Consider the following 27,681-nt stretch of genomic DNA (forward strand, 5'->3'; position numbering starts at 1 on the left):
AATTGTAAGTTTCGTCAATTACCCTTCTGATATTAACAAAACTTTCAATTATCCCTTGAAATTGTACAACGTTAATCAATTTACCCCCTCCGTCAAATTATTCTGTTAGCCAACATAACGTTTTGCAAATACCTCCATGAAGTTTTGCACTTAGGTGCAAAATACTCCCCGAACTTGAAAATTTATACTCCCTCCATTTCAAAATGAGTGTCACTTTAGCAAAAAAAAATTGTTTCAAAATGAATGTCACTTTACATTTCCAATACAACTTTAATTTTTGTTTCAAACTTTTCTCTAACACAATTTTCAATGCAACTTTAAATTTGTCCTTTTCTTATAAAGTAAGGGCAGTTTAGTAAAAATGTTATGTCTAATGATTATTTCATTCCATTCCTTAATCTGTGTGCAATTGGCTAAAACGACACTCATTTTGAAACGAAAGGAGTATTTTTTTTAGGGTTAAATATGTTTTTGGTCCCTATAAAATTGGAAACTTCTAAGTTTAGTCCTTACTTAATTTTAATAGGTTTTTTAGTCCCTACAAAAAAATTTACTTCTAATTTTAGTCCCTGTTACTACAAAGTTTGTTTAATTATCCTTAAACTCTTAAATTTTTGAACGATTTTTTTGAGACTCGTTTAGAACACTATGAAAGGTTCATTTACTAAAATTTAGAATTTTTTAACATGAAACAAATTAAATATGAATTTTTTAAAACAGCAAAAGTTAAAGATAAAATTAACAAAATATGGACGTAGAAATCAAATTTTACGACAATTTTTTGCAGAGGAGCTTTTAGTAATGTTCTTAACACGTCTTCAAAAAATTGTTCAAAAACTCAAGAGTTTAAGCATAAATTAAACAAATTTGAATTGAGGAGAGACTAATACCGAGTGCAGGAAAAAAAATTAGGGACTAAAATAACTATTAAAATTAAGTAAGGATTAAACTTAGGGTAAATACAGACTTTGGTCCCTTAACTTATTTTTACGTTTCATTTTGGTCCCTTAACTTTAAACTGTCTCAATTTGGTCCCTTAAGTATCTCTCCGTTTACCAAAGTGGTCCTTTCCGTTAGTTTTCTGTTATGTTTAATAAAAAAAGTTAAATGTGGTACACGTGCCATGTTGTCATTGGTTGATTTTTTTTTATTTTCTTCATCTTCTCCATACAATCCTTCTCTCTCTAAAGAGAAGAGAACACAAACTCTCTCTCTCTCTCTCTAGATCAAGAAGAAGAAAACAGAGCAGAGAGAAGAGTAAACAACATTTCACCATGGACACAGCATCATCACAGCTCATCATCACGTGGAATCGGTGATGTTTCGAAGGAGATTAAGAGAATTGTTCGCTCAGTCTTTGTCTTCCCCAAAACGTTCCAACTGCAAGATCACTACCACTTCTCGCTGCCTCACTCTAATCGAATTCCGTTACCGACAAAGCAGATGATAACAGAAATCCCAATTTACAACTTATGAAGTGAGAAGCAACATAAAATTGTTAAAATTAAAGCACTGTGCATCGAATGGATATAGTGTTCATCCTTGTTTTTAAAGTTAATGGTGTTTGTATATTCAAAAACCAATTACTGCATAATTCAACTGGGCTAAAAGGAAAGAACCTGCAATTATTTCTCAAATTTGTACCAAGTTACTTTTTCTTTTCTCTACTATTGTTAAAGATGGACTAGATTAAATCACATATATTTTTCATTGCCCCTTTCCATCGCATCTTTTCTTATACTGAAATTAAATCATATAGCTTAGTTATGGTGTGGAGGAAGTCAATTTTGAATGAGAAAGGATACTGAAATTGCTCCCAATTTGGCAATGGAGATGGGCGGATGAAAGCTCCTGTTACGACGGCGACGGAGAGGGAGGTTGTTGTGGCGGTGGGAATGGGAAGAGCGGAGTAAAGGGATGAAAGCTCCTGTTACGACGGCGACGGAGAGGGAGGTTGTTGTGGCGGTGGGAATGGGAGAGAGAGAGAGAGAGAGAGAGAGAGTGTTTGTGTTCTCTTCTCTCTAGAGAGAGAAGGATTGTATGGAGAAGATGAAGAAAATAAAAAAAAAAGTTTTCAACCAATGACAACATGACACGTGTACCACATTTAACTTTTTTTATTAAACATAACAGAAAACTAACGGAAGGGACCACTTTGGTAAACGGAGAGATACTTAAGGGACCAAATTGAGACAGTTTAAAGTTAAGGGACCAAAATGAAACGCAAAAATAAGTTAAGGGACCAAAGTATGTATTTACCCTTAAACTTAAAAGGTCCCAATTTTATAAGGACCAAAAACATATTTAACCTTTTTTTTATTATCCATAACTCTAAAGATATCAAGGGGAAACAATTAACAGTTAACTTTACTACTTTAAACTCTATAATATTAGAATTCAATATAAACATTACAATCCAATATTACAATTAACATTTAGATACTTATTACAACATTCTACGTTGTTCAAGCCTACGCAGCAAGTTTCAAACTTGTGTTTTTGATGAGACTGCTATGGATATTAACTTACTAATGTCTCATAAAAAATCTATGATTGAAGAAGAACATTGTTCACAAAGCACTAATGGACTAAGCAATGATTCATCTTCAGCTTCTGCCATTACAAATTCTCCTACTCTATGCAGAAAAGGACGAACTTGGACGAACTTGAAGAAGAGTCTTTGATTAATTTCAAAGGCAATGACGAATATTATCCCTACCTCATGCAAGGTAGTGAATCAATAGGGAAATTAAGTGAAAAATCAATAGGCATTTTATTTGGCCTGGATATTGGTTTGGAAGAGAATGCATCTTAAATAACTTAAATATTAAAGTTAACTGTTTATTGTTTGCCTTTAATATCTTTTGAGTTAAGCATAAGAAGAAAAAAAAAAATTAAAGTTCAAGGGGCATTATGCACATAAATGCAAAACTTTAGGGGTATTTGCAAAACGCCATGTTGCCTAACAGAAGAATTTGACGGAGGGGGTAAATTGATTAACGTTGTGGAATTTCATGGGGTAATTGAAGTTTTGTTAATGTCAGGGGGATAATTGACGAAACTTACAATTTAATGGGGTAATTGCCTATTTAATTACTCATTTTTTTATTGAGAGAGAATGCATTCCCGACACCCTTTTAAAAATAACTTTCTTTAAAAAATATTAAAAAAATAATAATGTGTCCCCATGAGTTTAGCTCAATTGAAAGTGATATTGCATAATTTATGCAGGGGTCATGGTTCGAACCTCGGGCACTTCAAAAATAACTTTCTTTAAAAAATATTGAAAAAAAAATAATGTGTCCCCACGAGCTTAGCTCAATTGAAAGAGATATTGCATAATTTATGCAGGGGTCATGGTTCGAACCTCGGACACTTCACTTATCCATATTTAAATGTGTGAGCTCCAGCCACTAAGCTACTAGACCAAAACAAATATATAATGTATTTGTCTCTATAAATATGTCATGGGTTAAATATGATTTTGTCTCTAGAAATATGTCAACTTTTCGTTTTAATCCCTCTAAAAAATTTCTTCAACTTTTAGTCCTTTAAAAAATTTTCATGTTCACTTTTGGTCTTTCATTTAAAGTAAACTCGTATGTAAAATACAAATTTTTGAATAAAATTTTGCAGAAAAATTTATATATTATAAGGATCTCTCCCCAAAAAAATTGTAATTTTTTAGTAAAACATGAATTAAATATGAAGTTTTAAATTTTTTATGGTAAAAAATTCATATTTATTTTATGTTTTGTTAAAAAAGTATAAAAAAAATTAGGAGTGATTTTTACAATATTTTATACATTTCTGCACAATTTCATTAAAAAAATACAAAAGTTTGCTTAAAAATAGAGACCGAATGTAGTGATTGAAAATTTTATAGGGACTAAAAGTTGAAGGAAAATTTTAGAGGGACTAAAACAAAAAGTTAGCGTATCTATAGGGACCAAAAACAAATTTATTCTTTTTATCCTTAGTGATGAATCAGTTGAATATAACTTGAAAAAAAATTAGAGAATTAATTATTAATAATACATTAATAAATTATTTTGATCCATCAATTATCATTCAAATATAAACAGGTAAATAGTCATTTTTCTTTCTTTCAAAAAAAAAAGAAGGTAAATAGTCATTTTGATCACCGAATGTGTAACCAGTAATCGCAATGGTTTTTCAAATTATCAAAATTCCAAAATAATTCATGATTGTGTACTACGTTAGTCAAAATAATATCTGACGTTAAAATATTCTGTTAATATTGTCTTATCCATCCCCAATATACTTTGTTATTGTCAGATCAGTCAATATAAATACTTAATGTCATATGAGTCATACAAAAAAATAATTGATGTCATGAATTATTTTAAGTTTTAACTAACGTAGTACACAATCATGAATTATTTTGGACGTTCTGATGAAGGCTTCTGTGTCTAATAATATCTTTCAGCCGTATGGTGTAGGACCTCAAGGGGAGGTTAGGTTGTCTCATCTTCAGTTTGCTGATGATACCCTCATTATTGGCGAGAAAAGTTGGTTGAATGTGCGCACGATTCGGGCGGTGTTGCTTCTTCTTGAGGAGGTATCGGGGTTGAAGGTAAATTTTAATAAAAGTATGCTGACAGGTGTTAACATTTCCACATCATGGTTATCAGAAGCGGCTGCAGTGTTGAATTGTAAAACTGGTTTACTGCCTTTTGTGTATCTGGGGCTACCTATTGGAGGTGATGATAGGAAACTTTGTTTTTGGAAACCTGTGTTGGATCGTATTACCGCTAGATTGTCGTCTTGGAATAATAACTATTTATCTTCTGGTGGTCGTCTGGTTCTTCTGAAGTCTGTCCTGTCTTCTCTTCCGGTTTACTTTCTTTCCTTCTTCAAGGCCCCTACAGGTATAATCTCCTCTATCGAATCTATTTTTAAAATTTTTTTTTGGGGTGGTTGTGAGGTCTCTAAAAAAATTGCTTGGATTAAATGGGATTCTGTTTGTTTACCTTTGAATAGAGGTGGTTTGGGGGTTCGGAGGTTAGGGGAATTTAATTTGTCTTTATTAGGTAAGTGGTGCTGGAGGATGTTGGTGGACAAGGAGGGGTTGTGGTATCGTGTTTTAAAGGCTCGGTATGGGGAGGTTGGAGGTCGGTTACAGGAGGGGGGTCGACATTCATCTAGGTGGTGGAGAATGATTTGTAATGTGAGGGAAGGAAATGGGTTGGGGGTTGGTAGGTGGTTTGATGACAACATTAGGCGGGTGATAGGTAACGGTCGGAACACTCTTTTTTGGACAGATAACTGGTTGGGTGGAGTTCCTTTAAATATCCGGTTTAGTCGCCTTTACGAGTTAGCTGTTCATAAGGAATGTTCGGTGGAGGATATGGCGAGAGCGGGGTGGGAGGAGGGTGGAGGTGGTTGGGAGTGGAGGCGTCGTTTATTGGCTTGGGAGGAGGAAGGTGTGAGGGAGTGTGTTACTCTGTTAAATAACATTGTTTTGCAGGATAATATCCAGGACCAGTGGCGGTGGTTACTTGACCCAATCCATGGCTATACGGTTAAGGGGACTTATTGTACTTGACCCAATCCATGGCTATACGGTTAAGGGGACTTATTGTTTCTTAACTAATTTAGCAGTTCAGGTCTCTACCGGTGCAGGTCTTGATGTGTGGCACAAATTTGTTCCTTCCAAGGTGTCTTTGTTTGCTTGGCGTCTTCTCCAAGATAGAATTCCTACTAGAGCAAACTTGGTGCGTCATCATGTGTTACAAACTGTTGATAATTTATGTGTTGGGGGGTGCGGTTTCCCTGAGACGGTGGATCATCTTTTCATTGGGTGTACTTTATTTGGGCGAGTTTGGTACCTAGTGTGTCATTGGCTTGGTATCCCTTGTGTTTGTCACGGTTCCGTTAAACAACATTTTGTTCAGTTTATTCATTTGGCAGGTCTGCCGCGAGCTTCTTATGCTTACTTGAAGGTTATTTGGTTGGCTTGTACTTGGGCAATCTGGAAGGAGAGAAATAACTGTGTTTTCAAAAGTATGGTTAGTGATCCTCTCAGCATTGTTGAAAGAGTGAAGCTAAATTCCTTCTTATGGCTTTCTTCGAATGTTGTTACTATTCCGTTTGGTTTTCATGACTGGTGGAGATACCCACTATTTTGTATGGGTATCATGTAACTTTTATTTTTTTCTTTGGGGCAGGCATCGTTGTTAGGTGCTTGTAGTTTGTATCAGACTTTGGGTGTTTCACCATTTTAGCACACCTTGTGCGGGGTGAATCACCTTACTTTTGAGCAATATATTCCATTTTGATTTGTTCAAAAAAAAAAACTACTAAAATACATAATTAAAAACTATTTTACAATTTCGGTACATTTAAGAACTATTATGATGGCTCTTACATATTAAAAACTATTTTACAATTTCGGTACATTTAAGAACTATTATGATGGCTCCTTATGGACTAAAACTAGATTTATCCAATTTAAATTCATGCAATTCATTTTTTCATCTTACTTGGCTCCTGTGTGTGTGGGTTTTGTGGAAGGATCAGAACGACACGTTATTCAGGAACAAACATAGCTCACTACAACATATGTTAGATAAAGTAAAATCTTATCCCTTGTGGTGGTTGAAAGCTAATAATGTTGTCTTTAGTTTCAGTACTCAAAGTTGGTGGTCAAACCCGCTTGTATGTCTGGATATTGGCTGATTATGTATTTGTAACTTGACTGTGTTCTTTTTCCGTGTTGTTTTGGCACATCTTGTGTTGTAACAACTACGGAGTTTGATGTTAATATAATTCATTTTTTCCTGTTGAAAAAAAAAAAAAACTTTGCGACCCAACTGTTTCTCAATACCAGGTGGGCCAAGGTCGGTATGGCAGCTGAAAGCAGCTTCTGCTTTAAGTGGGGCTGGTTGTATGTACGTATGATGCAAACGTTTTGTAAGAAGCTTCTCTTCCAAATCACACGTCAAATAGAGAGGACCATATATGTATAATTCACCCAAAAACCTACTGATTGAAATTGGAGGAATTGTGAAATTGGAGGAATTGGTATTAATATCCACTTGACCATTCAATTAGCTGAAACATCATCAGACAATTTCTTAAAGACAGATGATAATATGTGTTATGACACACTTGTTAATGAACCTTGTATAAAAACAATTGTGTATTCAACTTTTTAAAATATTAAAAAATAGGTTTTTTTAAACTCAATTCTTTTTGTTTACTTTTTAACAAATGTCTTTAAAACAAATGTGAACAAAACATTTTCTAACCAAATTCGACTATGAGATTATCAATTTCTTTTTTTTTTGTTGATTTTCTTATATATTTTTTGGATGATAGATAATTTTATGTTTTTGGTCAAATAGTTTATTAGTTAAAAATTCAACCTAAATTGAAGCACATAGGGTTTGAACATATTATACAATATCCCTATCAACTGAGTTAATATTAAGGAAATAAATAAATAAATTTTACTTTAACTAAATATAATCCTATAAAGTTACACTATAAATATGAAATAAATAATGCATATGTGAAATAACGTAGTAGTATCATGGTAGTTGATTCATCCTTTTCAAAAGGTCACATTTTCAACTTTTTGTCTTTTTTCAAGTTTGATTTATTAAAAAGTAAGGCATCCCCTTTCTTGACATGGAGAGCATCAGTATTAATGAAAACGGAGTCATCATTGAAATGGACGAGTGACAAAGTGGGATGAAAAAAATCAGTATTGTGATCAGTAGAAGTAAAGAATATACATGTAAACCTGTTAAGGAAGGTTGATTGTAAGAAGTTGATCCATATTGTGCTGTGGAGAGACATGAATTCAACTCTTAACATTGAAGTAAAGATTTCTTTGATGTACAATCTATAAATACTATTATAGAATACTTTTATTGATTATTGCTCGTTGAGTCTTGAAGTCTTTTATTACTTTTGTTAGTTTTAAATTTTAACTTACCTAAACTTTCTTTAATAAGTGAAAGAGTATACATATAACCCTTCACAACGAGTATCTATAGTTCTTATATCCTTGATAGAAGTGGTCAATTTGTTAGAACTAAAAAATTATATTAATTTATTTATTTGTTGATGCATTAAAATATTTTTATTGAAGATTTAAAATTGCTTTTTAGATAATAAAATAAAATATAAATTATACTTTTTTTAATTCTCCGGTTCTCAAAAGAAATGAACATTGATAATTTAAAGTTTGATCGAAAAGTGCATAAAATCCAATTAAAAATTGTTCGATCTAGATTTTAAATTCAGATTCTTTTGAATAATTTGTCTTTTGATTGAGCTCATGAACTATTAAGAACAATTACTCAATTACTTGTAAATTCTTTCTACATAGAAACGTTTATAAAATAAAAGTATATTCTGACATCATTTGTTTTGAAATTAACTCCCATAGTATAATTGTATCACTTTTTTCTTTCTTTAGTTTATAGAAAACTCACTTTATATTAGTCAAAAAAGAAACTCACTTTAAATATGTTTGTGACGAATTTCACTAATGCGATCCATGTTTTCTTCCTATAAATGTACGAGTACTTAGTGGACTCATCAATTATTAATTTTCACTGAAAAGTTTAACTATCAAATAATTCGCATTAGATTATCTCTATTTCTCTTCTCTTATGTTTTCTTAAATATTGGGGAGTCTTATATGGATCTGATCTAAATGTAGGTGGATTGATAGTTACTATTAATTTTTAGTAAATTTCAATAAAAAAAAAAGGTTTTCTATTTGTTTTTTATTGTTTTTTTTAAGGAATTTGTTTTTTATTGTTATAAAATTTATTTTTTACTAATAAAATAATGGTCTATTTAGACCATTCTTTAGAGGTCCGTACTATATATATAAAGTGGAGTCTTATCATTTTTAATAACCAAAATAATTTATAATAATAAAAAATAGAAAACAATTGTTATATTCTATTAAAATTTATTAAAAAAAATAGTAAACTATTTTTTTAAAATGTTCATATTACACCTACACAATAGTCTCAAAAACCAAAAGTCATTAGTTTACAACACTAGTGTAGTACGCACACACATATATCTATCTATCAATACAGCAAAGCAGCCACCACCATTCACTTTCCCTATTACATACCACCAAACTACCTATTACCATATATCATATAATCTTATCATATCTAGCCTCTTATTTTAAATTTTTTTTTTGTGAGAATATCTAGTCCCTTAATAAAAACACATAAACTGGGAAATGTTAACCAGTGTCTTCCGAACACTCTTTAAACTTTTTAAATAGTAACTTTTTTTTTTGAAAACATATATAATCAATGAATCGAAAATTGAAATATTTAACTTTGTTATGGAATAATTTCTTCTTTTAAAATGTTTAAAGAGTGCTCCGGTGACACTCGTTAACGAGACCCATAAATTAATCAACATGCCAAACGCGCACAAATATACAAACAAACACACAAAAAGCCTCAACCACACGAAACCTCCCCATAATTCCATCCTCTCACAAAAACCATTCTATATTTCCCTCACTTCTACTCTTCTTCCACTCTCACCAAATTAATATCTTAATTATTCTTCATCATTCTTTCATCTATCACACTCTTTACACTCTCAAACTCTTTACACTCTCAACATCATCATGTCGGTGAAGGAGTGTGATCATCACAAAGGAAGAAAAAGAATACTGTTCCAAAGAATATTTTGGGCAATCATGGTATTCCTCTTCTTAGTCCTACTAACAATTCTCCTCATATGGGCAATTCTAAGACCAACAAAACCTACCTTTATCCTCTTAGATGTAACCCTATATGCTTTCAACGCATCACAACCAAATTTCTTAACCTCCAACTTCCAAGTAACAATTTCATCTCGAAATCCCAACGATCACATCGGTGTATACTACGATCGTCTCGATACCTACATGACCTACCGGAGCCAACAGATTACTTACCGGACCGCCATACCACCTTCTTACCAAGGCCACAAAGAGTTTGACGTTTGGTCGCCGTTTGTTTATGGAAATGATATACCTGTTGCTCCTTTTAACTCTGCGAGCCTTTCACAAGATGAAAATAACGGTAATATGTTTGTTATCGTTAAAGTTGACGGTAGAGTTCGTTGGAAGGTTGGTGCTTTTATTTCTGGTCGTTATCATATACATGTTCGTTGCCCTGCTTATATCTCACTTGGTAACAATGGTAGAGGTGTTGATATGGGAGAAAACGCCGTTAAGTATCAAGTGAATCAACGTTGCTCCGTTAACGTTTGAGTAAAAATTATTAAGTTAATTTGCGTATGTATTTATTTCTTTGTATTGTATTTTATACGTGCGTATATTTATCTTCCATAGTTCTATATGTGTATCTTATGTATTTTAATGTTAGAAAATATGAGACATATGAAAGAGTTTGAGTATATAGAAGAATTACACGTTGTACTTGTAATAACATACTCTATATGCCAATATAATTGAACCGCAAGGTTAATAAAAAAATTACGGTGTTTCAATTTGGATATCAATTGAGTGTATGAGGAAGAGTTCAGTGTCATTTTCATATTAAATAATGTCATTTTCTTTGTATTGAATTTTATACGTCCGTATATTTAACTTATTTTATTAATTTTTTATTTATTTTTTCTAATTCTATTTTTATTCTTCTCATCACATCATTCATTAAATTTCTCAAATTGCTCCTTTTTCCATTATTATAATGTTTTTATTTCTCTCCGGTGCGAAAAGCTATGAAAGAATCATTTTTAAGTATTTCCCAACCTCGGACACCTAGTTAATCACATTCAAAATATGTTTAATTCAACTGAACAAATATTTAATTTAGGTCATGAAGAAAATTGTGGTTAAGGTCAACCAAAAGAATATTGTGGTTAAGCATGTAGTTGAATTAACCACAATTTGACGGTAAATAATTAAATTAATTATATATCGTACGTGGTTAACCAGATGTTGCGCAGGTGAATGAAAAGAGTGTATATGCATTAATATTGTAGCTTATTGAACATCCAAAAGAGGATTGACTCTAGTAGAAGAGACAATACTCTTACAACATGACAAATCAAAATTTGAATCCGGATCAAAAGAAATACTTAAATTTAGTGGTTAAAATGTGTCGTATATGATTACCTCCAATATTGGACTCATATTTTTTTTCTCTTCATGTTATATCATTCTTTTTAAAATGCATTAGCAAAATAGAATGGTGCAATAACATAATTTTTTGATTTTTATTAGATATTAGTGTAGAATTAATTTAAATCAAAAATACATATTATTTAAATTTTATAAAATATGTGTATGGACAAGTATGGAACATTTACACGCCTTTTTTTTCCGCATGGTCCATTATATCTGTACGTATTGGACAAAATTGTTCTCAACTTTTTCTCAAATGCTTTTAGAGATTCATTCACCTAAAGTTAAAAATATACCTGCACCTAACTAGTTCCAGGTTACTTTCTTTCAAAAAAAAAAAACTAGTTAAAAATATACCTGCACCTAACTAGTTCCAGGTTACTTTCTTTCAAAAAAAAAACTAGTTCCAGGTTACTTCATGTATATACTAGAAAAAGGTTCTCTAGCAGTATATTCCATTTGGAATAGTAGTATTTTATTGGTAGTAGAAGTTAACCATCCTAGCAATATTTTCTGTAATGAGAAAAAGTTTAGGGGTAAAGGTGAATTATTAAAGGGGTTGTGGAGGACGTCTATTAGTGGGAATGGAGGTGTATCTATCTAGCTATTGTTCCATGTGGCAATGTAGTGGTGGTCCTTTTGAATTCCCTCTCACCTACTTTGGCAACTATCGTGAAAGAAAGAAAGAAAGTTTTCCTTCCATTAATTATATTAGTTAATAAACGAGTGGTCCTTATCCTCATTTTCTATTCTCTAATCCAATCAAAGCTATCATGCCCAATCTAACAAGAGAATTTGGATTTCTTGAAGTCGGTAGTCGTCGTGCTAACACAGTGAACATAGATGAAACGATTTTTTTGGGTTGACCGGGATTTCAACCTTGTATATATTATACATTGTCCATATCAACTGAGTTAAGCTCACGAGGACACACAGATGAAACGATTCATTTATTAATACAAATTTTGATATTTTCAATACCAAAATTAAAATCGTTTCGGTCAGGTTCAACCGAAAATATGTTTCAAGTGACTCTTGATACAAGGTCCATCGGGATATGGTATGGACCTTACATAGGATCACACAAAAATAATGACACGTGGTACTGGAAGTACTCTGGACCCTCTAGTCTGAATCCGAGACAATTTTCTTTTAATCTACACATAACCGTCCCTTGAGGATAACTATCCATGTTTGTTTGGTATAGAATCTTTAGGTTGTTGGGGTGGTCTTAGGGTGTGTTTGGATTGAGGGTTTGGGAGGGGAAGGGAGGGGAGAGTTTATTTTTCATTTTTAAATTACGGATCGTATAACATATTTTTCTAAAATAAATTAAGTGTGATTGAAGTATTATATGATTGTTTATCATGTTAATATGTTAACTTTTTATAAAATATTTTATAGTGTCCGTAATTTAAATATGAAAAGTAAACCCTCCCCTCCCTTCCCCTCCCAAACCCTCCATCCAAACACACCCCGGGGGCTTGGTGGGTATGGTGTCTAGTTTTTAGGGGCTGGGTTATATGCATCGTGTTAAGTCAGGTCTGGCCTTTGTTTGATAATATGTTGTTTGGTCTATCCGAAGAGCTTAGAACGACCTCATGTTTTATGGGGAAACTTCCTCTTTGGTAGTAGGGTCCTACCCTAGTTTCACACCCCATTTGAGGAGTCTTCACTTTTCTATACTTTGCATGTTGTCAGGTGCTTAGTCATTGGAGGTTCATTGGGAGTGGGTGGCCCTATAGGATATGTCTTTTCGGTGATTTGGGTTTTACCATTTGAAATACCGCATTTCAAATCCACCTATAAGATCACTTCTGACATAAATGATATTAAAATTTTTTCAATTTGAACCTTTTTACAAAAAATTTGAAATACTTCAAAAGAGGCATCATTATTTTTAAAAATAGCACCTAATTAATCTGGAGAAATCATCATCAACATCTTTATTTTTTCACTAAGGCCAGCAATTTGATTTGGATCAAAAATATCAATATGAAGAAGCTCCAAAGATTTCTGAGTTCAAATATATTTAATTGTTTTAAAACTACTTTTTACTTGTTTTCCTTTGACATAAGCTTCACATGTTTTATCTTTGTCAAAACTGACCTCAGGCAATCCTCTAACTAGATCAAGTTGAGAAAGTTACGTAATTGTTTTCATACTTGTATGACAATCTCTTTTTTGCCAAATTTGTTTATCTTTTTCAAGAGACATAAAACATGATTCATCTAGTATTTCATCTAAGTTTCATACATACAAGTTCTTGTTCCTTGATCCAACGAAAAATGTTTTTCCCGAGGATGATCGTTTTACTTCACATATGTTAGATTTAAAAATAACTTCAAAATCACTATCACATAATTTACTTTGTGAAGATGGCAAAATTCAATTGATCAAAGGTTGTAGACATCAATCTATATCTTCACACACCCTATATGCAGATGATGTAATGATCTTTTGTAAAGGAAAGAGGTCTTGTATTTAAGACCTGGGACAACTTTTCATTGATTATGCTAGTTTCTAAAAATCAACCATTTTCTTTGGTTCCATTTCTCAAGATAGATTAACATCTATATTTAATGTTAGACATTAACATTGATACTCTTCTCTGAATGGATGGGTTTGGGATCTTGAAGTATGTTTTTCTTAAGGTCTTAAGTTCTAGTCTCCCAGATACCCATTTCGGTCTTAAGTTTGAGTCTCCAAGATACCCATTTCGGTGGGCTAGTTTAACTTCTTCAAATAAATTTTGGTACTCTTCCTTTTTCATACCTAGGAGTGTCAATTTTCAAAGAAAAACCAAAAGTGATTCATCTGCACCCTATAGATAACAAGATAAAGTTAAAACTTTCTTTTTGGAAAACTTATTTCCTTACTGTTGTAGGAAGGGTTCAACTAGTGAAGTTTTCCGTATAAGGTATGCTTATCCATAACATTTCAGTTTATTCATGACCAATTTCTTTACAATAAGATATTTTAAGTATCAAAAACTTCATTTGGTATAGGGACATAGAAAAAAAAAGGAAAATGGTAAAAGTTTCTTGGCACAAGGTTTGTAAACCTTTGAAAGAAGGAGATCTTGGCATTAGGTGTTTGATAACTCTTAATGAAGCCTCTAATTTGAAGCTATGTTGGGACTTAAAAAACTCAGAGGAACCATGGGCCATCTTAATAAGAAATAGAGCTTTCAACAATATAGGACCTAGCATATTTCACATATTCTCATCTATCTTGGACAACTCCAATTGGAATATTGGCCCTTGGGAGCAGATCAACTTTTGGAATGACTCTTGGTGTGTACCTCCTAGCTTCTACTTTAAACTTCCATATAAACATTTCTTCCAATTTTTCTGCTAGGGCAAGTGATTTTACTCCATCAAAGAATGTTATGGTAATTAAATCAAAGTTAGTATATATCTACATGCAAACACAAATTTCATCAGAGAACAAATAAATTGTATCGCAAGTGCAAGAAACTCGTTGTAAAACAACTAAAGAGAGTATTTCAGGAGTAGATGATTCTTCACCTAGCTAGCACCATTAACCAACGAAAATTGCTTTTCTGACATTGATAAGTTCACATTGACACATGTAAAATACCTAAATGCCCCCAGCGGCAGTTAACAACCATATTGGTCTAACCGGCGGCTGTTAACTTCCGCCATATCCAGCGGTTGTTAACTGTCGCTGCATCCAGCGGTTGTTAACTGCCGCTACGTGTCTGGATCATTTTCCAGAAACTCATTTTCCAGTGTCTTTCCTAACCAAATCCTTTGGTACCTAAACAAATTCATCTAAGATTTTCATCCAATAACCAATTGAAAATTCATCTAAAATTTTCATCTAATAACCAATTGATACCTAAACATATTCATCCAATATTTAACAGGAACATGGTAAAATTAAAACGCAAGAAATAATATAAAATGTACGTACGTAAATGTCATAGAAATACGAAAATGTACGGAACATGTCATAATAATACATAAAAAAGCCTAATAATAATCAGCTCTGCTGCCTACCCTGCCTCTGCCCCCTGCGCCGCCTGGCAATCTGATAAGTAAGGGCAGGGCGACTAGTACTAGCTATCCGCATCACCTCCTGCACAATCTCCTCTTTAGTCATCTCGGCTTGCCTGACCACAATATCATCAACTATATGCACCACATCCCGGATGATCGTCAGTGTGTCGGGCATCTCCCTGGCATGCTCATCCTCTATGATCTGCTCCACGTTCGCCGGCCTGGGAGGAGATCCTTCATCAGATGGGAGAATACAAGGGTGAGAGACTTTGGCATGCCAAGCCATGTAGCCAGGCGCATGATGCCATGGTCTCTCACACCCATCTCCCCAAGTAGTGAATAACCATGCCTGAGCGTCCATCAACACAGTGGTGAGCAACTGCGTAGGCACCTGAATGACAGAAGACTGATGTATGGGAACGTCCTGTACATAGGATAACTGCCTCTTTACCCGCTCAGGTAAATGACGGTACACCTTATCCTTCCCGCACATCAGCCATCCTGAGTAAGTGCACAGAAGCTGAAATGGGTGCACGTCTCTGTGATCACCACAAGTAGAAAACTTGACGTCATCCACCTCCAAGCGATCCAGGCGTAAGAGGTAATGGTGCACATCTTTATGCCCTCTGCTAGTAAGCCATCTCCCAGCACATGGTCTCTCCGGCTTCCACCCTGGGTTAGGCTTCCTTGGGTAAGGACCTGACAAATGCTCCAAAATTCATCCCTACAACAAAATAAATAATACATAAAAATAATTATTCGAGTTAAATATTTAATAAATCTAATATATTATAAAATAATCTAACATGATAATAAAATTTATAAAATAAATTCATAAAGAAATGAAGATAAATATCAAATTATTACCATAAAAAGAGTCGTACAACCAGCCATCGTTCTATTATTCAAGATAACAGAATCATCCAGATAATCGTACAGGTAAGCCAAGGTCATCCCTCCCCATGACCACTTCCCAATCGCCTGCAAGTCCGCCATGCAATCAAGATATATCAAGTCGATGTGTCTGTTCGTTTTGTTAGTGAACAGCGCACAGCCGACGAGATATAGAAGGAAACTCCTCACACACCACACCCTCCTCCTGGTTCTCTCCTGCAGCTCCTCCCTCGTCTGTGGCTCCTCAAGCCGTCTAGCCTCTGTCAGGTGCTCTTCATAAACCCGCTTCAGTGAGGGATAACTGATATGACCAGCAGATTCATTCCTAACCTCAACCCAAACATCAGCATCTGACATGCCCAACAACCTGGTCATCAAATCAATCGAACGGTCCCGATCCATTGCCTCGTCGTGGTCCAGCATGCGGCCGTGAATAGGAATGGGTAGGAGATTATGCACATCGTCCAAAGTGATCGTCATCTCCCCCACATGTAGATGAAAACTACTGGTCTCCATGTGCCACCTCTCGCACATAGCACGTATCATGGCATGGGTCACAGTCGAATACCCGGTGTATATCAAATCATGTAGGCCAGACCCCTTCACAGGCTCCTAAAACCACCTCAAACCCGCCTCCGGCTTATCAAGCTCTTTCATCCTTTTCCTTGCATTTATACTCTTGTAACCCACTTCATCATACCACATCAGAAATTCAAATTAATTAAGACATTGTCACTATTTTAAATAATTCAATCACTTACGCTACATAATATTAAATAATTAAAACATTTACGCTACATTATTTTAAATAATTAAATCACTTACGCTACATAATATTAAATAATTAAAACACTTACGTTGCATTATTTTAAATAATTAAATCACTTACGCTACATAATATTAAATAATTAAAACACTTACGTTGCATTATTTTAAATAATCACTTTAAAACATTTAAAGAATTTTAAACAATTTAAACACTTACATTATTATGGTTCACCCAAAGAGGGTTCGCCACGTGCCTCACGTAGTCGGACAACAGTGAAGTGGTCTCAGGTCCTCCAGGAAAGGGAGGCCCTCCAACAGGATACGGTGGTATCAATGGAACACGATGACGTCGTGGCTGAGTCTGAGGCTCAGGCTCACCCTCACGAACTAGATCATCTGCCTCAAGATAATCCTCCACAACATCCTGTGGCACCCCCTCATCATCTCCCACCTCCTCATCCTCTGCCTCGTCCTGTGGCGGCTGAAAAAACATTCTCTCCTCCTCCATCTGATCATATCCAACAAAACCCTCATCCGCATACCCAGCATAATCATGCGCTGGTGTCGGATCAACCACCTGGGAGGAGTAATCCACCAGTGCCTGTGAGCCCTCTCCAACTATCCTCGAGTCTTAGGGACATACGAGTTTTGATCCTTCTTTCCTCTCCGAGCGCTAGCAGGACTCGCCTCTTTACCTTTGTGCATCCTATCCTCTCTAATAACCCGCTGCCGCTCATCCTCATCGCTAGCCATATCTGTTCAAAACAAATTTAAAAAACACAAATCAATTGCCAAAAAATATATACTTTTAAGGCATTTAACATTTAACATATTTTACTTAGGCATATCCCTAAGTTGAATGTATCTAAGCATTTCCTTAAAAACTATATACTTTTAAGGCATTTAACATGTAACAAATTTTACTTAGGCATTCATATATAAAAATTCAAACTTAGAATCATTCAACTTAGACATTTCATAAAAAAATTACGTATCGTATAACATTATGTCATTCTTAAACTTGCCAAAAAATGTCAAAATCCAACATTATAATAATTATAACATATATACATTATTAAATTTAACATATTTGAAAAAAAAATCACAAAAAAAGCAAGATTATTTCACTTAGGCATTTCATCAAACACCTTAAGTGCATTTTAAAATACTAGCACAATTAGTGTTAATTCAACATCAAATTCAACTACATTGTACCTAAACCTACTCTAAACAACAATGTCAGCATAAACAATCCTAAACAACATCTAATTCTATCATAATTTGCAATTTTTAAACCTAACCTAAACCCTAAACATTTTGCTAAAATTATGAAAACTAACACCCTAAACAACCTACATTACATGTAAATAGGAAGAAAGGTACTTACTTGTTAATTACTTGAAGAAATTTGGCTCAAATCCGTGCAATTGAAGGTGGGGTGAAGTTGGGTTTGTGTTGTTTTGAACTTGTAACTTACTGCAAGTTTGTGTTGTTAACTTACTGGAAGTTTTCTGCGTTCTTAACATACAAAATGCAATGGCAGTTAACAATCGCTGGGTCCAGCGGCATTCACTTGCCGGCTGTTTTCCCAACGGTAGTTAACTACCGCTGGAGGCTATTTGGTAAATTACTTGTGTCAATAGGAAGTATTTTCTTAACCAACACCCACGTCCGACCAAATTCAAGTGGAGGCCCAACGCAAATTCTAAAATAATGTCTTTTAAAAAATATATTTTTCTACTTTTAAATTATTTTTTTAAAATGCAAAGTATTTATTTACATTAGTATCCAGATGGGTACAAGTGCCCGCCATTTTCATTTTATTAACAATGAACAAATAAATTTTGGTAAAAAAAAAAAACAATTAACAAATAAATGGTAAAAATAATGATGTGAAAGATAAAATTGAGAGAATTTTTTTACACAACACACAATAATTTTTATTTTATGTTAGAAGTTCAAATAAGTTTTTTTTTTTTATAATGACCAATATTTCTTCCATTATTATGCATTATTCTTATTTTAATAAGATTCAACTAATTTTTAATTGATAATTTAAATAATAATATTATAAAACCTCCCGATTAAGTTTATAGAATGAATCTCAATTAAGTTACTCATCCGAGGATCTAGCTAAAAATATTGTTCTTTTAAGGGAGATAAAATTATTGTTAGATTTGATAATAGATTCCGATTTGTTGAATATAATTCAACACAATCATACCCATCTTTTTTTTTATTATTATTTTGGTCTAAATGACCATATCGGCAAACCTTGGCATTAATGTTTGTCTATTACTTTTTTCATCATATTTGTTTTTGGTTCTCCTTATTTTTTCTTTCAAAATACTCTTTGCTCAGGTATAAATCTGAACACCAATTTTGGATTATATAATTTGAAACTTGTAAAACTCGTAGGCAACGATATAACTTTGCTCAGGTTTGTCCAAAAAAATGTAAATATACTATTTGGAAAATACATTTCAAAAACTTTCGCAATATACTCCGGAAGATATTAGACTATGTGAGGTCTGTATCTAAGCCATCTAGAGTAATGTCCGATTTTATCTAACGACCGTGTGTTTCAGTGCTGGTGATACAAGTACGAGACAATAAAACTAAGATCCATGTGATCCAGATGTGATCTTGTAGGATATGTGACAACCCGACTCTTCAGGGAAACAAACATTATAGCACGTGGGTGCCGATCCTCCCGGAGTCCATTACAGAAATCCCTGGCCTTGAAAGATTGAAAGTACTAAAATATCCAAGACAACATCAAGAACAACATATGCCTATCAATAGAAAGCACATGAACAAAAACACATGTTAAACAATTAACTAAATAATAATTTCATTATTATACAGGAAATAAGGGTAGTCGTTCCCTATGCATAATTAATGATTAGCTCAAGGTCATAGAAGCACTTGAGGAATGTCACATCGACACCGTTTACGCTATTGTTTGTCAATAGCATGACACCCACCAAGTAAAGTAAATAGATGCGGATAACTTGGCACTGCTTCACCCGCATCTCATCAACATCACCATTCTCCTCAACATTAGCTGCTTCTTCAAGACCTAGCTTAAAATCATGTCTTAACCAGCTGAAATGTGCATGAGTACCCTTCGTTGCCTTCACCTTGTACTCATCCTCAAATCCACCGCCTTATACCTGCTCTGAGGAAGATGTTGGTCCAAGAGGTATCCCTCAATGGGAGAGATGCAACAAACAAAACATATCATCCAATGTCACTTTTATTTCCCCAATGTAAATATGGAAGCTAGACGTCTCATCGTGCCATCTCTCAACGAGCGCAGACAACATGTTGTGGTAAGTAATAGGATAGCTTACATGCGTTAGCTGATAAAGACCACTAGCTCGTATGGCCTCTCTAAACCATTGTTCTTTCATGTTTTCCTTATTTTCATTATGTATAGCATTCAACTATTTCCCGTTGTTCACACACTTTAAATTGCTACGCCACTACAAAGGTTAAAACATAGTACAATTTATATAATAAAAAATATAGTGCAAAAAAAAGTTGTAGGACTAAATTCAGTTTACATAAATAAAAAAAAACCTAGTACAAAAAAGTTATAGTTATAGAATCTTACTACTCCATCAGACATGCTCCTAGCCACGTGAAGATGAAATTGGATAAGCACAAACATGTCATATGCACCAGCAGGATATTCATCCATCGACTGTGGCTCCACCTCCTAAAATGGTTTCTCATCATCATCCGCGTTTCCTGTTCCCCATAAATTATCGGAATCAACCTCTTCATCCTCCGCATAATGTCGTTGCGTCTGGGGCTGGGGATCAGACTCGCTCACCTGAGATGGTCCGACGCTATCAGCACGGCGGACCCTGCCCCTGCACACTCTCCCTTCCGCTACATGCAATCCTCTTGATCTGCTCTTGCCTAGGAGAAGCAGTCATGGAAGGCTTGTCGTTTCTAATGTGGTCTATGTCGTCCCTATGTGAAACATGCAAAATCACATATACATACAATTGATAAAAAAACTCACAATAACTAAAACAACATACAATGAATATGTTCAGATTTATGATCAGAAAAAGAACAACCTAGTTTAGATCATATAATCAAAACATGTTCATTATCCAGAAGAAAAAAAAATGAACCAACTTAATCTAAATCGAAGCAATGTTACCTTAGCTTGTGATTGGTGTTTGAAAGACTTGAAATGTGATGATTTTGAGAATGAACTTTCAATCACACAATCTTGGGTTTTTGGATTTTGGGTGGTGAGAGGGAAGTTTTTTGGGGAAAACCTCACAGTTGGAAATGATGGAGGTTTCCTATATAAAAGGTGTTTTTGAAAGAAAAAAAAATAGGACAAGTGAGAAACATATAGGGTGTAAAAAGTAATAGCTTAAATGCTTGTTGAAAAAAAAAACTTGTATTTTGTTGGGCCCAATGTCATCGTTGCATAAAGAATTTCGCTCTCCAGCCAGCACGTTTTGCTCGCACCCTGCAAGCCTACCAAAAATGCCCTTGCACACGTTAACTAGCACAAGTGTTAATTTCTGCGCAAGTTAACTAACGCTACGTGAGTTAACATGCGCAGCATTATTTAACTCACGTTGCGTGCTTTCTTAAACAAGGCAGAGCACCTCATTTCTCATCTAAAATCTCAAAAAATCTCAAAAATCTCTCTCAAATCACCCAACTCCAAAATTCCTTCAAGTTCAAATCAAACAACACTCCAATAACAAGTAAGTTCTCATGATCAAACACCATTATAAAAAATATATTGCGTTAATTAAGTCACTCTACGTGACTTAACTAACGCACCTTATAAGGTGTGCGTGACTTAAGTCACGCAAGTTATAAGCTCTGCGCAAGTTAACTTGCGTAAGTTGGCCGCTTCTAAAAACTGAAGCACAAACGTTTCTTGGACGGTAGTCAATGGTCTTGACTCTTTTTTACACGTTTTCCACTTGTTTTGACCACGTTTTTTGACTCATTAATTGCTATATACCTAATAACCCCTATAAAAACCCTCACATACTTCCTCTTTTCCTCACATTTTCTCATCCCACTCCCCCCCCCCCCCCCCCCCTCTTTCTCTTCTTCTTGCTCTTCTTCTTCTTCTTTGTTTCTTATTAGTTTCTAGGGTGGTTATACCGCTTTAGGTATATACCAGTGGCTTATGGGGGAAGTAGTGGTCGGTCCGGTCGGGAAAAGGGCATCTTGATGTCGTTTTCCCCAGGACTGATCACTATTTCCCCCATGAGCTATTTGGCATATACCGAAGAGGGTATCAAATAAGTTTTTACCTCAAGAGGGCATAAAAAAAAGAAGTAAAAATCAGTCTTATTTGTGTGACTTAACTCGCGTAGTGCGTGACTTAAGTCACGCATAAAAACAACGTGCGTTAGTTAAGTCACGCTACGTGACTTAACTTGCGCAAGGGTATTTTTGGTAGGCTTGCAGGGTGCGAGCAAAACGTGCAGGGTGGAGAGCAAAATTCTTGCATAAAAGGCTGGTTACTTCTTGCTCCCCCACTACTTATTCCTTCTTCTTTCTCTCCCCTAAACCTGAATCATGGTATGTTTTTCACCTCACTCAGTTGATTCATCGATCAATTTAGAACCCTCTCTTGTCTGCACAATAAATAGTTAATTTGGTCGTTAGAAACACATAGGGTGAATGAGAAACATAAAAGGTGGGAAAAGTAATAGTCTAAATGCTTGTTAAAAAACTTGTATTTTATTAGGTCCGATGTCATCATTGCATAAAAGGTTAGTTACTTCTTGTTTCCTCACTACTCATTCCTCCTTTCTCTCCCCAAAACCTCAATCATGGTATTTTTTTCCCATCACTCAATTGATTCATCGACCAATTTAGAACCCTCTCTTGTCTGTCCAATAAGCAGTTAATTCGATCCATAAACTATCACTCTCGTCAGTTTAATCCCTAAACTATTCAAATCAATTAAAAAGTCTCTAAACTATGAAAAATACATTAGTCCCTAAACTATCATGATAAATAATAATTTTGTTAACAATGACCACATAGTTGGATGAAAGAATACTTTAGTGACTTTTTTGTTGACTATATTAGTTTAGGGAATAAATTGATGAGAAAGAGATAGTTTTGAAACTAAATTGACCGTTTATTTTTTTGTTTGTTGCTCCTTTATTCTACTTTTTTTTTTATCTTCACTTCAATGTCAATCTTGCCTTATAATTGCTTTCGAATTCGTTTTGTAGGCAAATATGCAGAATTTAGATGTGAAGATTGAGCAAATGCTTAACATAGGGAAGTATATGTGGCTCACCGATGATTAAAGTTTCTGAGGGATGTAAATAAATATGTAAAAATCATACATAAACTATTTTGACCGATAATTACCAACAACAATTATTCTAACACTTTATCTGTACTATTTTATAAAGTTAAAGTCATTCCCCTTTTTATAGATAAATTTATGTGGATCTCAATATATTGAAAATGTGACCGATATGAAGTGGTGAAACTCATTACTTTCAACAATAAAAATAGTTAATTATCAAAAAGAGAGTATTAGCATGAATGTTAGTATTTTTTTTGTCAATCTTTTTTGAAGAAAGGTATTTTTTTTTCAATTAAGTTGTCTGGTGGTTAAAATATCACATTAAAGCGTGAGTAAGTAGAAAATCGCGGGTCTAAATTTTCATTCCTAAAAATGATGTCCTTGAAGCTATCAACCGATGAGTGAATTGTTAATTGTTTTTTGCCAATAGAGTGAATTTTTTTATTTTTTTTTGCAAGCAATAGAGTGAATTTTTTTTTTTTTGTAGATAGACGAGATGATAAAGTCATTATAAACTCATACACATAAAGTGGAGGTACCGGGGTTCGAACCTCGGTCATGACGTTCGGCCTAACAATTTTGGCATTTTTGCGAATTTTCGGCAATAGAGTGAATGTTATTAGTACTATTCTTTAATATCTGAATAATGCAAGTTAAGTGCTTCAATTATTTTGGTTTATATATTCAAACATGTATGGTTGGCACTATATATATTATATGGGTCATGCTAACCGGTGCCCCCGGACACTAGTTAAGCATACCATAAAAAGAAATTATTACCATAAAAATAAACTGTTTTTGACTTTAGTATAAATTAATTACACAATTTCAATGCATTAACTACTATTAATTTCCTTTTTCATATACTTAACCAGTGTCTCAGGGGCACCAGTTAGCATTTCCCATATTATATATATAACAATACTCTTAATATATTGAATATTTATTTTTGCCCACATCACTAGATCCACTTGGATCCCAGATCTCCCATGCCCAATCATCAGACGCGTAAATTGAATAGTGGGGTTCGGGCAGTCCTTCTTTGCTCATCAAATGAACTGGTTGATGAAAAAAATCAAGTGAGCCATAAATTAGTTATATTATTGTTATGCGTTGAGTAATCATCACAACAATCAAATTCAGTCTTACATTCCATGAAATAAACTCCCTTAATAATGACAATATATAATATATGTAAGGTTTGAGATTCGAACTCCAAACACCATCAGAGAAAGATCAAATTCAGTCTTATAAAGTATCAATATACTACTCCAATGTTAAATATAAGTAAAAATAAATTAAATAAAGTTGATATATTTAGGTAAAAATGATGTGGTGCACCTTGGTGCCATATAACACCACTCTTGTTTCATTTTTCTACATTTTATTATTTGTTTGTGCCTAAATCCAAATCATTATTGTTGTGACTAACAAGCTTGCTCCTTCTCTAACGCGTCCTTACCCTAAAGGGTCAACACGTACATGTACAAGCCAAAATCAAGTGGAATAGGAGATAACAAAACAACTAAACAAGCACATCAATTTTGAACTTTTCAATAAATTTTTCAACGCCCTATATCCTATTGAGGTACCAATATGTACCTCCTTAACACACCATAAAACACACTACAATACTCATTTTCTTCCAAACTCTTCGATCAAAATTATAAACTTCAAAAAAAATTTCTTTCAATCAACAACGGAAGTTATATGGCAGAAGCAAAACCCCACAACCGTGGCAGAAGATGTTGTTGCTGCCTTTTCGGCATAATATGGAAACTCCTCGTAGCAATCATCGTTCTCGTTGGTCTCATAATCCTTATATTCTGGCTCGTTGTCCAACCTCGAACCTTCAAATTCAGTGTCAAAGAAGCAAAACTCACCAAATTCAACTACAACGACGACACCAACACCCTCAATTACAACCTCGTACTCAACTTCACGGCCCGTAATCCAAACAAAAAACTCAATATCTACTACGATGTAATCGAAGGACATGCATCTTACCAAGGGACTAGGTTTGCTTCAACAAAGGTTATAACATGGTTAAATTCATTCCGACAATACACTAAGAGCTCGAATCCTATGAGTGGTGTTTTCTCTGGGCAACGTGTTATGGTTTTTGATCGTGATCAGGTTTCTGACTTTGAACGTGATAAGAAAGACGGAGTTTTTCATATTAATGTGAAATTATACTTTGAGATGAGGTTTAGACTTGGTGATTATATTGGTCCACATACTAAGGGTAACATTAAGTGTAGGCTTGATGTTCCTTTTGTTGCTAATGGAACTAAGGTCATGAAAGCATTTGAACCCACCACGTGTGATGTAAATTTCTAAGGGTTGTAATTTCAAGGGGATCATTTCATTCTTGGGTTTGTTATAAATTTTTTTTTTCTTTTTTCCCACCTTTTGTTTTTGTAATATTTTGGATTTTATGAAAATATATAAATCATATTTGTTGCTATGTCTTTAACCATGTGTTTATAAGAGAAGAATCTTTAACCACCTTGTATTGCTCTTATAAGTGCTAGAGAACGAGATACATCTTTAACCACCTTGTATACCCTCCCATGAAGGCATTAACAATTAGTACATGTACCATAGAATTATCCTAATAAAATTAGAATGAAAGGTTTATGATTTATTAGAGCTTTGAACTGACAGAAGTGTTTTATTTTCCAAAAATATCGTAGTTAATGAGTGTTTCTTGTAGATTTACTGTTGCAATTTAATCATTATATAATAATGCGAAAATGATTGAGTTAGGATTAGATTTCTTCATAATAGACGTAGCTCTATATGTTATTCAACTATTGTAGTTGGGTTCACCTCCATTATACTTTTATTAGTGAAGTTATGTCAAAAAAGTAATCAAAGGTCATGAAGGTTGGATTTCACATTGATATATAGTCTGTTCTCTAGCTATTTTGACAAGTATACAAACGAAATGAAGTCTGCATTACGCATAAAAGTAAATGCGTCAAAAATGACTTTTTTTACTAATAGAACAAAGAAAATAAGTAGTTGAGGGTTAAATGACATAAGTCACATTTGACCGTTAACTAACTTAAAAGAAAGTAATAAGTTAAATGTGAGAAGAAGAGTCGGAAAGGTATTAGTTTATTACATCTAACGCCTTACTGACCGGAGGATAACGTTGGATATCCTTAAGTCCGACTTATCCATGTTAAAGGAAAATTATAAAGAAAAGGAAACATAATAGAACATTAACACTATCGTTTTTAACATGTAAACAATACTAACAACACGTTTAAATCATCATCTTTAAAAAGACAAGGTAGATTGAGTAAGTTGGAAATTTGCAGAAGAACCAACGAGCTTGTTTATGCCAATGTGTTTTAGTGCAAAAGACTTATGAATTAGATATGTTTAGGGAAATCCAACATATAGCCGGTTAAGCATAACATACTATGGTGATTGTAACCATTGTGTGCTTACCTTTCGCTTTTCTCTCTAGATACTTAGAAGAAAAAAATTATTTATGTTTTAACTCTAACAAGTTTTCCATCAATAGAGTTAATTGATTTGATAAAGAACGGCATGTGTCAGGAGAGATATGTTAATGAAGATTTGCCTAGCGAATATTTTATAACATGGTTTAAGAGAAAAAAGTTAAGTGATAAACACTATTTAATTTTAAACCTTCATTTCTTGTGTTTCCTCCACCTTCAACGAAATTACAGAAAAAAGTAAAAGAAATATCAGATCTATATTAAAGACACTTGTTCACTTGTTTATGTAAAAAAAAAAAAAAAAAAAGGTATAAAGATGGATCATTTCAGATCAGAAATTGACACAAAAACACCTTAGGTGGTGGGATAAAAACAAAGTAAACATTTGATAGAAAGAATTATGTGCATATTTGGTTATTATAACTTCTTATAAACGGATTTACAGACTTAAAAAAAATTATTACAAAACACAAAACACGATAAGACATCGTATTAAGAAGCATCCACACATATACGACATTAGGTTCTCAATAACTCCAAGTAGAACATTTATTAAGATTACAAATTGATTACATTAATAATTACTTATTCCAAGCAAAACAAACATAACCCTCTTGAGATAGCCGACATGGTCCAGACCTTTTTATAAGTATCATATATTTTAGAATCTTCACTTGCTATGTATACATCAAAATAGTGAAACTCACCGGTCCACCGAAAGGAACAGTAGAATTGTGTGTTGTCATTTACTCATTTAATATTAAAAAAAATTGAAAAATAAGTTGAGTAACCCATTACCCAATCCAACTAGCCCAAAAATTAGTGGGTTTGCCACAAACTCATCCAATAGTATAACGGATGGTTATTTTACCTCACCCAAATCAAATTACCCTATTTAGTTTGGTTTTGGGTTTGCACAAAGCCAACTCAAACTGTAACATCCAAATTTAAGTTAAAAAATTTGAATGAAATGTTTTCTCAATAGAAAATTTAATTCTCTTTTAAAACTTCATTGAAAAGTTTACAACTTAAAAAAGA

The 27,681-nt window shown here is 33.8% G+C and overlaps 1 protein-coding gene and 2 pseudogenes across 3 annotated transcripts; 2 read left to right on the top strand and 1 right to left on the bottom strand.

Annotated features, from left to right (window-relative positions):
- The first annotated feature begins 9,555 nt into the window (after positions 1-9,555).
- On the top strand, positions 9,556-10,524 carry LOC146955606 (NDR1/HIN1-like protein 1 pseudogene; annotated as a pseudogene). The gene has a single exon (XR_015017012.1). The product of XR_015017012.1 is annotated as an NDR1/HIN1-like protein 1 pseudogene (transcript).
- A 4,636-nt stretch (positions 10,525-15,160) lies between these two features.
- LOC146955607 (uncharacterized) lies at positions 15,161-16,551 on the bottom strand. Its single transcript, XM_085748848.1, has 3 exons — positions 16,270-16,551; positions 16,065-16,158; positions 15,161-15,876 (listed from the first exon to the last, which is right to left on the bottom strand). Exons 1-3 carry the CDS (start codon positions 16,549-16,551, stop codon positions 15,161-15,163), a joined length of 1,092 nt encoding a protein of 363 aa, XP_085604974.1.
- An 8,180-nt stretch (positions 16,552-24,731) lies between these two features.
- On the top strand, positions 24,732-25,634 carry LOC146955608 (NDR1/HIN1-like protein 10 pseudogene; annotated as a pseudogene). Its single transcript, XR_015016998.1, has one exon. The product of XR_015016998.1 is annotated as an NDR1/HIN1-like protein 10 pseudogene (transcript).
- The last annotated feature ends 2,047 nt before the right edge of the window (positions 25,635-27,681 follow it).

Source organism: Medicago sativa, chromosome 1 (assembly GCF_051527215.1).
Source record: "Medicago sativa cultivar Bolivia chromosome 1, Bolivia_mono, whole genome shotgun sequence".
NCBI lineage: Eukaryota > Viridiplantae > Streptophyta > Magnoliopsida > Fabales > Fabaceae > Medicago > Medicago sativa.